General features: G+C 42.2%; 1 protein-coding gene across 2 annotated transcripts in view; it reads left to right on the forward strand.

Moving 5' to 3' along the window:
* The window catches only part of LOC117510247 (probable E3 ubiquitin-protein ligase HECTD4), a 128,600-nt gene that overhangs the window by 24,521 nt on the left and 88,302 nt on the right, over positions 1-15,777 (forward strand). For both annotated transcript variants that reach the window (XM_034169886.1, XM_034169887.1), the window contains exons 2-4: positions 8,433-8,986; positions 13,107-13,196; positions 13,297-13,424. In XM_034169886.1, the coding sequence (XP_034025777.1) occupies positions 8,433-8,986; positions 13,107-13,196; positions 13,297-13,424 (772 nt within the window). The remainder of the gene's footprint in view (positions 1-8,432; positions 8,987-13,106; positions 13,197-13,296; positions 13,425-15,777) is intronic.

Raw genomic sequence — 15,777 nt, forward strand, 5'->3', positions numbered from 1 at the left:
GCCATCTAAAAGAACTAGCAATACATTAATTTTTATTTCCTCAAATCCATACATGTCAACCTATACGGATTGTCCGTAAACTATATGGATTTTTCTGAGTTTCAGAGTCATACGGTCATACGGTCGTAGGAATAAAGTCTTACGGATATTCAGGGTTTGGTTTGCAGTGGCTCTGTAATCAACCGTTTCTGCAGCGAGACTCCACTTTGATGCGTGAGCCATTGAAGCAATGCTTCGAACCACTGGCTCATGGTTCTTTGGTTTGCTGCTCTTCAGAAGCGGTAAGTCTGCTTCTTAACTCCTCTCAAAGCCATTAAAATATCGTGAGTCACTTTTGTGTGGATTAACGTCACTAACTGGGACTCTTGTCATGTTGTAGTCAAGAAACGAGAATTGTCCTCCGTTCCGTTGACACAAAATTGCCGCTTTAAATAAAATGACACCTCTTTCCAAATGCTGTAATACAGAAAATAAACGACAATCGACTAAAACGTTTTTGTTTTGTTTTTTTCCCAAAATGAGACGTCCTGTGTTCTCTATGAATTAAACTGATGCTGACATACAGCACAGCCACCTGTAAGAGCTCAGCTGAGATATATGGAAAGACATAGTAGAGAAGCTTGAATCTTCGACTGGACTGGGTTGCTTGATGCAAGGACGTTTCGCTTCAAATCGCAGAAGCTTCCTCAGCTAAAATTCTTGCTCTGGTAGTCTGACTTCTGCCTTGACTCTTATAGAGAAGAATAAACAGAAGCCCCAAAAGCTGGAGTTTTAAACCTAACCAGACCCCTCCTACAGAGAGGCAGACTGCTATAGGCTAGTGACTAAACAATAGCGCTAATTAGCATTGTCAATCTATTGTGCTCTAGTTAGCACCTTCCTAATGACAGGGCATGATGGGATGGACGCCTCTCCTGACGGCTCCCCTGACAACTCTCCTGATGACATGAATGACTCATTACCATGAACAAAAGACTGAAACTGCTTTGACCTGAGTACCCCATTGTGTCTCAGACCCCCTTCCCGGTTAAAGCTGGGTTTCAACTTTTTCACATAAAATGCCTCCTTCATTCCTCTCTCAAACCATTTCCTTTCTCTGGCTAAGATTTTAACTTCCTTGTCCTCAAACGTGTGGTTAGTATCTTTAAGGTGGAGATGAACTGCAGACTGAGGTCCACCGGCGCCCTCTCTACAGTGCTGGTATAGCCTTTTGTGTAACGGCTGCTTATTCTCACCTATGTAGTGTTCGTTACAGTTTTCCTGACATCTGATAGAATACACTACATTGCTCTGTTTGTAACTAGGGATTCTGTCCTTAGGGTGAACTAATTTCTGTCTCAAGGTGTTGACTGGTTTAAAGTAAACTGGGATTTTGTACTGTCTGAAGATCCTTTGTAGTTTCTCCCCTACTCCTGATAAATAAGAGAGAGACACTCTTCTTCTTGGCTCCGTCTCCTGTCTGTCTGTCTCTTTGTTCTTTGAGACTTTTGCACTTTATCCAGGGACCATCGTGGGTAACCACCACTGAACTATACACTACGTGGAATGGCATCACTGCTGAGCGAGTGAAGCCAAGCCGCTGCGTTGTCGGCCATCTTGCGTCCCCCAAAAGGCGAAAATGCCGCACAGTGAAATCAGGTCAATAGTATAGGGTCAAACTCACCAGTTTCTGCAGAATGAAGCCCTTCGTCGAGTTATGTAATATTTTTAAGCTCTGTTAAGGCCATTTATAAGACTTGTACACGCAGTGTAGTTTTTGATAGATTACTAAAGTAAATAGCAACAAAAACTTGTTAAATCTATGGACATTATACGCTCATGCAATGCAACACTATTTGAATACTTTCTATCATATTATACGCTTGTGAACACGCACAAAGCCCCCCCCCCCCACACACACACACACACTCACTCATTCAAAACACCCCCCAAACGGTGCACATCAACCACAGTCAAATGCACAAATACTTTTTAATGTCGTGCACACACACAGGCACACAATTGGTCAATCAGTTAAAGTAAATATTAGAATGTATTTTAGTTTTGCAGAAGTAGGAACATTGCAACAAATCACAATCACAGGTGATGTAAAGCAGTCAATCCATTCACACTCTGTCAAATTGAAAATTAACTGTGTGACAGCTTTAGTGTCTAAAACAACAAAATACAACTAGAGCAATGGCCCAGTTTTAAATGAGTTGTTTACAGTTGTTTACATTTCAAAACTTTACAGCATCTGATTAACACATTTTGAAAAATACCTTTTTATGTATGTACAGAGGGTGTACTCACTTTCATCATCAGATGGAGCAGCATCTTATTTGGATCCAAAATAAAAAATACTATAGTAATTGATAATGCTCTGTAGAAGTTGACATTTTCAGAGAAGCCAGACCAAGTTAGAGGCTGAAAATTTCAAAATGTATATTACATGTATTATATAATATATGTATTATTATGTTTTACTGTATAAAATATGTACGAGGTCTGTTAGAAAAGTATCCGACCTTTTTATTTTTTCAAAAACTATATGGATTTGAATCACGTGTGATTGCATCAGCCAAGCTTGAACCTTCATGCGCATGCGTGAGTTTTTTCACGCCTGTCGGTTGCGTCATTCGCCTGTGAGCAGGCTTTGTGTGAGCACTGGTCCACCCCTCTCGTCGTTTTTTTATTGCAAATAAATGTCTGAACGATTTGGAGCTTTGCTGCATCAATTTTTTTTCCAGAAACTGTGAGAGACCTCCAGGTGGACACCGTTCGGAAAATTAATATGGCTTTCAGGGACGATTTTGTGGGGATTACACAGATTAAGGAGTGTTACTGCCGCTTTAAGACCGGCCCACAGCGTCTGAGAGCGCGCAGCGCTCCGATCGACAGGCTCACACCCCGCTAAAACAACTAGATCATTTCCAACGTGAAGGCTTTGTTGATCCGGGACGTCGTCTGACTTTCACAAAAAGGCAGGAGACGTGGACATCAGCACTTTTTCGGCACATTCCACTGTTACAGGAGTTTTTTTCACGGAAAGAAAAGCAGAGGGACGCGCCACGGAGCCGTTCATTATGCGGCACAAAACCACCTCCGTGTTGGTCTCACAGGACGGCTTTCAGGTGGATTTCAGACGGCTGTCGGTTGCTTTTCAGTCGTGTGATTATCCGAGAAATTGAGCATGAGCTGGACATGCCCCAACATGTCCTGTGAGGCTTCATCACGGCGTTGCTTTGCGCCATGCGGCTCCACCTCGACGCGCGGAACTCCTCCGCACGTCTGTCTCAATGTGCCGAAAAAGTGTTGATGTCCACGTCTTTTCACAATTCCTGTGCTAGTCAGACGACATACCGGATCAAGACAGCGTCCAGTTTAGAAATGTACGGCACATTCCACTGTTACAGGAGTTTTTGTCATGGAAAGAGGAGCGGAATTCCACGCGTCGCAGTGGAGTCACATGGCGCAAAGCAACGCCGTGATGAAGCCTCACAGGACATGTTGGGGCATGTCCAGCTCATGCTCAATTTCTCGGATAATCACATGACTGAAAAGCAACCGACAGCCGTCTGAAATCAACCTGAAAGCCGTCCTGTGAGACCAACATGGAAGTGGTTTTGTGCCACGTAATGAACGGCTCCGTGGTACGTCCCTCCGCTTTTCTTTCCATAATAAAAACTCCTGTAACAGTGGAATGTGCTGATGTCCACGTCTCCTGCCTTTTTGTGAAAGTCAGACGACGTCCCGGCTCAACAAAGCCTTCACGTTGGAAATGATCTGGTTGTTTTAGCGGGGTGTGAGCCTGTCGATCTGCGCTCGGAGCGCGGCGCACTCTCAGACGCTGTGGGCCAGCCTTAAAGCGGCAGTAACACTCCTTAATCTGTGTAATCCCCACAAAATCGTCCCTGAAAGCCATATTAATTTTCCAAACGGTGTCCACCTGGAGGTCTCTCACAGTTTCTGGAAAAAAATTGATGCAGCAAAGCTCAAAATCGTTCAGACATTTATTCGCAATAAAAAACGACGAGAGGGGTGGACCAGTGCTCACACAAAACCTGCTCACAGGCGAATGACGCAACCGACAGGCGTGAAAAAACTCACGCATGCGCACGAAGGTTCAAGCTTGGCTGATGCAATCGCACGTGTTTCAAATCCATATGGTTTTTAAAAAAAATAAAAAGGTCGGATACTTTTCTAACAGACCTCGTATTATATGTATATTACTGAATAATGTATATTACTGAATCTGGCCTGTCAACTTCATGGAAAACTCATAATAAAGCAAAACTGAAAATCCTGAAAGTCCTCTCCCATGATTTTCACGAGTATCACGATTTGTGCAATTAATTGCGCAAGACGGCATTTTGCGGTGCAAACGAAGCTAAATCAAATCAAACAAAGCTAAATCGGTGATTATTAATCTAAATTGTGCGTGTGCGAAGAGCGTCTTTTTTTTATATCGGCGTTCGAAGTTCTGGGGGACACAAGATGGCGTTTTCTGTACTTCCGCCGGCTTCATGCCTCAATGGCCAATCAAGGTACAGTGATTGATCAGGCCCATTCCACGTAGTGTATAGTTCAGTGGTAACCACATACTGTGAGGGCTTTCCGGACATGTTGTTCTTTAGCCCTTCTCTCTGTAGTTGTGGGCACCTGTAGGGCTCTGTGTTGAAGCGTCCTGATCACCCCGAGCTTGTGTTCAAGGGGGTGGTTTGAGCCAAAGAGCAGATATTGGTCAGTGTGAGTGGGTTTTCTGTAAACCCCTCTCTGGAGCTACCTGTTCTCTCCAATCATAACATCACAGTCCAAGAAGGCTAAATGGTTGTTTCTGGCATCCTCACGTGTGAACTTGATATTGGAGTCCACCGAGTTGATGTGCTCTGTAAAGGCCTCCTGTTGCTTGATTTTAACCCATGTGTCATCGACATATCTGAACCAGTGACTGGGAGCGATGCCCGTGAACAATTCCAAGGCTCTCTTCTCCACTAGCTCCATGTACAGATTGGCCACAATGGGGGATACCGGAAACCCCATTGCACAACCATGGATCTGCCTGTAGTAATCCCCCCCTAAACAGGAAATATGTGGTGTTGAGACAGATCTCCAAGAGTTGGCAGATGTGGTCTGGTGTGAGTTTGGTTTTTTCAAGTAGAGATGCATCCTCCAGCAGCCTCTGCCTCACAGCTGCCTCAAAGACAGAAGTGCTGACTCATTGTTTGGGTCTGCGATCTGTTAAAACTCAAAATCAGCTTGTTAGTAGTTGCAAGTGTCCCGGAGACAGTACTGGAATTTATCGGTTATCAATTATCTGTAACTTCCGATACATTTTTGGGTGGTCTATCATTTTAGCTTTATCGAAGATAACTTTTCAGTTATCTGATTATCTGTTATCGAAGTTAATTTTTTGGTTTGCTGTGCCCACCACTGCTGCAGAATAAAGACGATACCTCCAACTGTTGCTGCAAGCGTTACGCTCTAGCACCTTTAAAATATATGCACTGATAATTGCACATATCAGGGAATACTTTTATTAAGGAATTTACAATGTGCTGATGTTGTCATTATTTTCTGTGCATGTGTTGTGACAGATTCTCTATTCTAAGCTGTTGATAGATATCTCTTGTCTGATCAAATTCAATCTAAGTTCTCACAATTTTTGTTTGAATTAGATATGAAGTCCTTTTCTTTCCCTCTTGGAATTTCACTGGTTAATGCATTGCAAACCATAAGGTGACAGGACTTTAGGTAGAGCCAAAATATCTGGAATAAAAACTGCAAGGGTTTCAGATCTTCTCAGTTATGTTGAAGATTTCTAGCAATGACTGGCCCGAGACCAATAGAAATATTGAAACTCTGATATATAACTATACCTAAAATGATAACATTTCACAAAAAAGACCACTTTTACATTCTGATGGTTATGTCATACGTTGGCTTCATTATTTTTGAACTAGGCCTTAAAATAACCTTTCATACTTTTATGTATATAGTAGTATGCCACTTGCTAGACTCAATTTCCAATAATGAATAAGCAAATTTTTGCTGTCTAGTAAAATATGTGCCTGATATAAATTTGTGCATGGGGTTATATTTCACAGCACCTATTTTTTAAAAATGTTTTTAAATATTTTTATCAATGCCAAAAGTGTTGATTTACTATAAATTCATCATTCATTACATTTTGTCTGTATTTTTTACTTCACTGCATGAGAGGATTTCTTTTTGTTTTGTTATTCTGAAATAAAAAAAAATGGTTCATTTGCAGTTATTTCTGAACATACGAGGTCTGTTAGAAAATTATCCGACCTTATTATTTTTTTCAAAAACCATATGGATTTGAATCACGTGTGATTGCGTCAGCCAAGCTTGAACCCTCGTGCGCATGCATGAGTTTTTTTCATGCCTGTCGGTTGCTTCATTCGCCTGTGAGCAGGCTTTGAGTGAGGTGTGGTCTACCCCTCTCGTCTATTTTTTTATTGCGAATAAATGTCTGAACGATTTGGATCTTTGCTGCATCAATTTTTTTCCAGAAACTGTAAGAGACCTCCAGGTGGACACCGTTCGAAAAATTAATATGGCTTTCAGGGACGATTTTATGGGGATTAAACAGATTAAGGGGTGTTACTGCCCCTTTAAGGACGGCCCACAACTGCTGAGAGCGCAGCGCACTCCCAGCCCCCATCGACAGGCTGACACCCCGCACAAACAACCAGATCATTTCCAACGTGAAAGCTTTGTTGATCCGGGACCTCGTCTGACTTTCACAAAAAGGCAGAAGATGTGGACGTCAGCACTTTTTCCGGCACATTCCACCGTTACAGGAGTTTTTTTTTTTTTTTTTTTTTTCATGGAAAAAGAAGCCGAGGGACGCGCCACGGAGCCGTTCATTACCCGGGACAAAACCACCTCGGTGTTGGTCTCACGGGACGGCTTAAAGGTGGATTTCAGACGGATTCCGGTTGCTTTCCAGTCCTGTGAATATCCAATTGTGATTGTGCATGAGATTAACATGCCAGAACATGTACTGTGAGGCTTCATCACGGCGTTGCTTTTCGCCATGCAGCTCCGCCGCGACGTGCGGAATTCCTCCGCCTTTGTTCCTCTTTCCATGACAAAAACTCCTGTAACAGTGAAATGTGCCGTTCATTTCTAAACTGGACGCTGTCTTGATCCGGTATGTCCTCTGACTAGCACAGGAATTGTGAAAAGACGTGGACATCAGCACTTTTTCCGACACATTCCACCGTTATAAGAGTTTTTTTTGTTTTTTTTTTTCATGGAAAAAGAAGCCAAGGGACGCGCCGCCGTGCCGCTCTTGACGCAGCACAAAACCACCTCGGTGTTGGTGTCTCAGGACGGCTTTCAGACGGATTCCGGTTGCTTTTCTGTCATGTGAATATCTGAGAAATTGAGCTTGAGCTGGACAAGCCCCAACATGTCCCATGAGGCTTCATCACGGCGTTTCTTTGCGCCGAGCGGCTGCACCACGACACGCCGAACTCCTCCGCACGTCTGTCTTAATGTGCCGAAAAAGTGCTGATGTCCACGTCTTTTCACAATTCCTGTGCTAGTCAGAGGACATACCGGATCAAGACAGCATCCAGTTTAGAAATGAACGGCACATTTCACTGTTACAGGAGTTTTTGTCATGGAAAGAGGAACAAAGGCGGAGGAATTCCGCGCGTCGTTGCGGAGCTGCATGGCGAAAAGAAACGCCGTGATGAAGCCTCACAGGACATGTTGGGGCATGTCCAGCTCATGCTCAATTTCTCGGATAATCACACGACTGAAAAGCAACCGACAGCCGTCTGAAATCCACCTGAAAGCCGTCCTGTGAGACCACCACCGAGGTGGTTTTGTCTGTGGTTGTTTGTCTGTGGTTGTTTGTGCGGGGTGTCAGCCTGTCTATCGGCGCTGGGAGCGTGCTGCGCTCTCAGCAGTTGTGGGCCGTCCTTAAAGGGGCAGTAACACCCCATAATCTGTTTAATCCCCATAAAATCGTCCCTGAAAGCCATATTAATTTTTCGAATGGTGTCCACCTGGAGGTCTCTTACAGTTTCTGGAAAAAAATTGATGCAGCAAAGATCCAAATCGTTCAGACATTTATTCGCAATAAAAAATAGACGAGAGGGGTAGACCACACCTCACTCAAAGCCTGCTCACAGGCAAATGAAGCAACCAACAGGCATGGAAAAACTCACGCATGCGCACGAGGGTTCAAGCTTGGCTGACGCAATCACACTTGATTCAAATCCATATGGTTTTTGAAAAAAATAATAAGGTCGGATACTTTTTTTTAACAGACCTCGTATTTTAAATTCTGTACTTAAAAATCCAGGGTGCCAATAATTCTGAACAGGACGGTATAGTTTGAGCTACGATTAACCTGTTGTGTTTTCTGTGTTTCTCCTTTTTTTTTCTGCTTCCGTTGTTGTTCATATTAGATCCTTACATTTGAGACGAAGAACCCGGTAGAGCTTGCTGAGCGTCTCCGTGCTGTGTGTGGAAATCAGAGCAATGCCTATGCACGCTTGCTGGAGTACCGTCTCAATGCGCTGCGAGGCCTGTGGGGGGCGCAGCGGCAACTAGCCTTGGAGGAGCAGCAGGAGAGAGAAGGGACTGGAGGGGCTGATGAAGAGACAATAGTCTTGCTCAAAAGACAAGGTCTACTACAGCAACCTGAGCAGGCACCATTCACCTCCCGCGTTGGCTTACTACTAGTCTTTCCCCTTCTGCAGTCGCAGACTCGGAGTGACCCAGCACTCTGTGGTATCACAGCAGAAGTATTGCTGGCCTGCCTGCGGGACTGCCAGCCACTGAGCCTTAGCAAAGAGCCGGCAGATTGCCTCAACGGTCTGGAGAGCCTGCTCTGTTCCTGGTTGGAAGATGGTAGCCAGGAATCAGGCCAGACGCAAGGGGTGGCCCAAAAACAGATACTCCACACACACAGACAGAGAGAGAACGCTGCTGCTGCACTTGTGGCACTTGCATGTGCTAGGTGAGCTGACACCCTGAACACATTCAGGTGTAATAGACACATGTTGAGTTATGTTCTGTCTTTGCTGAGAGTTATTGGTGTAGTCCTGCTAAAACAAACTTAATATAATCCCTACTGCCACAGTGCGTCACATGCTGTCAAATTGTTAACGGCTCTGTCTGCTGTAGCCAGCCAGTTTTGCTGTTATTTTACCAATCCAAAGTCCCAGATGAATTCATTTTGGTGCATTTTGTAGTCAGTGATACATTGGCTTTGGTCTAGCTTGTTTCTGATTATCTTTTTTGTATGTAACTGTTCACTGGATATATCCTTCAGCGTGTCTCAGATTAAGAGTGGCTGAAAAAACTATCATATTAAAGTTTACAGAGCTTATCATAGTATGCGTTGGACATTGTTATCACTTTACTGGGGCATTGCCAGGCCGCTTGCGTAGATTTCCATCGACGCTACCTGGCTGTACCCACCCGCTGTGCATAAACAAATAGTCATAGCGTGCGCGCAACTGTCCACAGAGGGAAAAGATGAAAAGACAAGAAGTGTGTTTTGGTCCCAGTATGGATATTCCAGATGATTTTCTCATGGATAGTACAACAATGAACAGCAGCCAAAGCAGCCAGCTTGATGAGGACGCACTGCCGAATTTGGAGAGCAGCGCGTGCCATCCTACACGCCAAAAGTTAAAGTGAGCCAACTTTTTATGTGCGCGTTACATGTTGTGTATCTCAGTAAAGTGATAATAATGCAAATAACATGCTGTTGTTGTGCATTATGCATTTTCAGAGGCCCGACGTCCATGTCCAGTCGCGGAAAATGACAGCTATTCGCCCGAGTTAGAGGGCGAATAGCTGTCATTTTACGCAACGGCATGGACGTCGGGCCTCTGAAAATGCATACCGCCCTCCAAAAGCATGTTCTTGTGTTATCATAGTGCATTTAGACAGATGTAACACTACAGAGAGAGCGTGAGAGCTAGGGTGGGGCTGGAAAGCGATTGTGAACTTGTTTCATCTAGCACTGAGGAAATGGCCAAAAAAAGGTCATTAACTGAGGGCTATAATTAGGCTGGTACTTATTGCTGGATTAAAAATAGATATGTTGCTGCCATTGTGTGAACAAAGATTGACAGAAATTTGCACACTGATCTCACCATTAAGTAATACAAGTGGAAACATACATGCCTCCTTTCCTGCCCCTTCACAATAAAAGCACAGGACATACATACACTACTGGTACTACAACAACAATAAAATATTTATTAGTAAGTTTAACGAATGAACCCTCTAGTTTCTTCAGATCTCAGTCATTATGAAGATGCTCTTCAAATTGGCAGCATGGTTAAATTCTATATCATGATAAATATCAATATGGATTTTTATTTATTTTTATATTTGACATTGCCCAGCCTTACCTCAGAATTGGTTAGCATTATTCTGTCTCATTCAGAGAACAAAACACTGTGCAGTGAATTTTTGTTAGACATGTTTTATATTGGATGATGTTATTGTCACAGAGCTCAAGAGGTCACAGACTTCCTGTGTGTGTGTGTGTGTGTGTGTGTGTGTGTGTGTGTGTGTGTGTGTGTGTGTGTGTGTGTGTGTGTGTGTGTGTGTGTGTGTGTGTGTGTGTGTGTGTGTTAATGTTTGAGCTTTGGCTGCTGCTGTTGGCATGTGATGTTGACTTGTCAAAACCAGAACTCTCCAGTCGTCGTTGATGCTGTGTAGAGGCTGAAAGCTCTTTGTTGGTGAGAACCGTCCAGCCCTGGTGTCCTTTGACACACACAGCAGTTGATAATTGAAGAGGTTTTTACACTCCCACAGACTGGGTTGTGTGACTGCTTTAAAAAAGTCATTTATAAGCTGAGGTTGACATTATGTAAGGCCATACATTTTTTTTTTTTTTTGTCTCACTGGTGGAAAATGTTTGAATTGGACTGACGTTCCTGTGCAGTCTAAAGCCTGACCAATATATCGCTTTGTCGATAACATAAGCCGATATGAGCTTTTTGTGAATATATCAGTATCTGTGTTATGTTTGTCAAAAAGAAAACTTTTATTTTACCAAATCTGTGCTACTGTATCTGTGTTATTTTTGTTGAAAAGAAAACTTTTATTTCACCAAATAAATAATACATTTAAAAAACTACTGGAAATTGTGATATTACTTAACTTGGGCAGCAGTGGCCCTCTGGCAGCATTGCATACAGTGCTGTCAAGTAGGGCTGTCACGATTAGGAATTTCTGGAGACGATTAATTATCAGACAAATAATTGCGATTGACGAATATATTGTCTTTTTTTTCTTTTTTCCCTTCTTTATATTCTACTATCGTAGTATAATTACACAACTCTGGAAGAACGTTTGGCTTCTGTGAGTGGAGAAACTGGGAATAGTGCAACGTTTTTATTTTTATCTTCATTTTACATACAGTCCCAACTTTTTCTGATTTGTGGTTGTTTCTGTTGCATTTCTGAAATTGTTTCTCCTCATCAGTCACGTTTTTGTGCTTAAACACTACATTAAGCTCAAGATTGAACAAATAAATACCTTTGGAAAATAACAGCTGTTAAAGTTCAGAGTTCTCATCTGCTTTTTGTGATCTGAGTGTCTGAACATCACCACAGTTTCTCTATGTCAGGGTTGTTTTTTTTTTACCCGTGTATGCGTCATTTTTTCTCATTTCATTCATATATTCTCATTTTTTAAAATATGTTTTTAAAGATATTTGACCATTCATTTCATCTCATGATCTCATAAATTCAGTATACCACATGCACATGGTACGGTAACTGCAGAATCACACCGGGAGAGAAAGTTCAGAGAGAAGTAAAGGCAGCTTCATGTTTTAGTTTTTTGTTCACTCGGATTAAAATCCTCTCTCTGCTCTACGCTCACTGTGCACTGATGATTCTCAGGAGACTGTCCTAACCCTAAAGCCCAGGTTACACATAGACGGTTTTGTCGGCGAGTAGTACGTACACCGAAGTTCGCGGTAGTTCCGGCTGTTTTCGCAGTGGAAAGGGGCGGAGCGCGCACAGCGGGGCTCCTCCTCGCTCTTTCCCCCAAAAAACTCAGTCATAATTGTGTTTAGAAACCAGTCACCATTTGTTTTATTATACATCTCACAGGTCTTGCGAAATACTGTTAAGGTAGTAAAAAAGTGCAGAAAAAAAGACTAGTACCAAATTAAAGTTCAGAATCTGAGGATTAAAAAAAATGTAAAAAAAATAATTTTTTTGATCAGGGATTCTCAAGAAATTGCATTTGGAAAATTATACTTATTTTCATCCAAATAATGCGGTTTTGAGGTTTTCGCAAAGGCACAGTATTGTAAATGTTGGACCAAAATAGCATTTAAGACATGAAAGTGGATGTTTCAAGGACAACTTAGTGTAAATATACTGGATTTTGTTCAGAGGAGTTACATACCTCCTTAAGCCTATCTACCACATCAAGGTACCAATCACAGCACTTTTATATATCAACAGATGTATCTGTATTGTAATTATTATTATTTTTTTACTCTAATATCTGTCGGTCCCCAAGAAATCTATATCAGTCAGGCTCTAGCGTAGTCCATAAAAAAAAAATAAAAAATTCAGAATACTTGCTTATCTTGTTTTTGGTAGATGGTGGGTCTTACATTGAATTGATTGCTTGTTGATCAGAAGGCGAACAAAGACAGAAACCCGTTGTGCATTTACAGGAAACTTCGGATGACCTACTGGCACCCAGTGAAAGATGGACAAGAAGAAAATGCTAACTCTATGCAGAAGAAGCACCACGATCGCTGCATTAAAATTATGTCATTAGTGTGATTTTTCTTTTTAGTGTTCACCCGCAGGTGTTTTCTTTTTTTAAGATCATCAGTCAGTGTCAGGTAGAAATGTACATCAACTGTTCCCTCATTGCACAGATGTTTCCCCAAGTACAGCATTAGTTATACATTAATGTCATATTTTAAGAGAAATGACCTGTGATTCAGATGCATAGTGACTTATTTTCCCTTTACATACAATACCTTCCATCATCCAAAGAAAGTATTATTTCACCAATAGTTTGACAACAATATTTGTGTTGAATTCTGAAGTTTCCAAACTAATCTCCCTCTTTCCCCCCCCCAGGGGTTCTCTAAAAACCTTTATCCACACTGTTCATCTGCTACAGAAACAAAGTGATTTGGGGCAGCTCCCTGTCTCAGATGTCCTCTATAGGTAAAATCACTGCATTAATTTATCTGAGAATGGAGCATATGAGTTTCTGGACTTATTTAAAGCAAACAAATAAACAGATTGGTATCGCTTTCTATTTCAGACTTTTGCTCTTGGAAGGAGGTCCAGGCTCTCCATCCTGCCTCTTGGGGGGAAAACACAGTGTGTCTTGGGGTTTTGAGGATATGCTACCTACACCTGACAATTCTGCTGGTGGAGCTGAGAGTAAAGGTAAACATCCTGCTACTGTCCTTTTGTATGGTCTTCATTTGAGAAAGATGGTACTGAGATATTTCAGTGATCATTGTGGTGTGTTTGTAATGGTAATCTGGTTGACATAAGAGAAAGTAGTCATGAAATTTTAGTGATGTCTGGGGATTATCTTTCTTGCTTCAAAATTGCATGAGAGATTGTAACATTTAAAAAAATTTTTTGTCAGTAACTCAATAAATAAAATCCACACACATTGGTTAAAAATTATACTTTACGTGTGTTACCGTATTTTCCAGCATATAAGTCACACCAGAGTATAAGTTGCACCTGTGGGAAAAAAAATGCCTCTTGAAGAGGAAAAAACCATGTATGTCGCACTGGAGTATAAATTGCACCGGACTGTAAGTGTTATGAGCTCTCTAATTTGGGGTTTTTGTGCATTGTAGTAGTATGTATGTGTGTTCTCCCACTTAGATATCATGGAGGTGTCTGAAATTTTCATCTTAGGTGCACGTCCACTGTGAGACATAATAAAAAAAAAAAAACTGGAAATCATAATGTATGATTTTTATAATTTATTTGTATGTTACTGCTGCAAATAAGTATTTGAACACCTGTGAAAATCAATGTTAATATTTGGTACAGTAGCCTTTGTTTGCAATTACAGAGGTCAAACATTTCCTGTAGTTTTTCACCAGGTTTGCACACACTGCAGCAGGGATTTTGGTCCACTCCTCCATACAGATCTTCTCCAAATGTTTCAGGTTTGGAGTTTCAGCTCCCTCCAAAGATTTTCTTTTGAGTTCAGGTCTGGAGACTGGCCAGGACACTCCAGCACCTTGAAATGCATCTTACGGAGCCCCTTCTTAGTTGCCCTGGCTGTGTTTTTGGGGTGATTGTCATGCTGGAAGACCCAGCCATGACCCATCTTCAATGCTCTTACAGAGGGAAGGAGGTTGTTTGCTAAAATCTTGTAATACATGACCCCATCCATCCTCCCTTCAATACGGTGCAGTCGTCCTGTCCCCTTTGCAGAAGAGCACCCCCAAAGTATGATGTTTCCACCCCCATGCTTCATGGTTGGGATGGTTTTCTTGGGGTTGTTATCATCCTCTAAACATGGTAAGTGGAGTTGATTCCAAAAAGCTCTATTCTGGTCTCATCTGACCACATGACCGTCCCCCATGCCTTCTCTGGATCATCCAGATAGTCACTGGTGAACTTCAAATGGGCCTGGACATGTGGTGGCTTGAGCAAGGACCTTGCTGCCCTGCAGGATTTTAAACCATGACAGCATCATGTGTTACTAATGTAATCTTTGTGACTGTGGTCTCAGCTCTCTTCAGGTCATTGACCAGGTTGTCATCCTTAACCCCCACAAAGTGAGATCTTGCATGGAATCCCAGACCGAGGGACTGACAATCATCTTGTGTTTCTTCCGCTTTCTAATAAATAATAATAACAGTTGTTGTCTTCTACCAAGCTGCTTGCCTGTTGTCCTGTAGTCCATCCCAGGCTTGTGCAGGTCTACAGTTTTGTCCCTAGTGTTCCTTTGGTCTTGGCTATGGTGGACAGGTTGGAGTGTGATTGATTGAGTGTGTGAACAGGTGTCTTTTATACAGGTAACAAGTTCAAACAGGTGCAGTTAATACAGGTAGAGTGCAGAATAAGAGGGCTTCTTAAAGAAAAATTAACAGTTCTGTGAGAGCCAGAATTCTTGCTGGTTGGTAGGTGTTCAAATACTTATTTGCAGCAGTAACATACAAATAAATTATAAAAACAAATCATACATTGTGATTTCCGGATCATTTATTTATTTTTTTTTAGATTATGTCTCTCACAGTGGACATGCACCTAAGATGAAAATTTCAGATCCCTCCATGATTTCTAAGTGGGAGAACTTGCAAAATCGCAGGGTATATATACAAGGTCTGTCAATAAAGTATAGGTCTTTTATTTTTTTCAAAAACTATATGGATTTCATTCATATGTTTTTACGTCAGACATGCTTGAACCCTCGTGCGCATGCGTGAGTTTTTCCACGCCTGTCAGTGACGTCATTTGCCTGTGAGCGCTCCTTGTGGGAGGAGTCGTCCAGCGCCTCGTCGGAATTCCTTTGTCTGAGAAGTTGCTGAGAGACTGGCGCTTTGTTTGATCAAAATTTTTTCTAAACCTGTGAGGCACATCGAAGTGGACACTGTTCGAAAAATTAAGCTGGTTTTCGGTGAAAATTTTAACGGCTGATGAGAGATTTTGAGGTGATACTGTCGCTTTAAGGACTTCCCACGGAGCGGGACGTCGCGCATCGCTCCCAGGCGCCGTCGTCAGCCTGTTTCAAGCTGAAAACCTCCACATTTCAGGCTCTATTGAT

Source organism: Thalassophryne amazonica, chromosome 5, assembly GCF_902500255.1.
Source record: "Thalassophryne amazonica chromosome 5, fThaAma1.1, whole genome shotgun sequence".
NCBI classification, from domain to species: Eukaryota; Metazoa; Chordata; class Actinopteri; order Batrachoidiformes; family Batrachoididae; genus Thalassophryne; species Thalassophryne amazonica.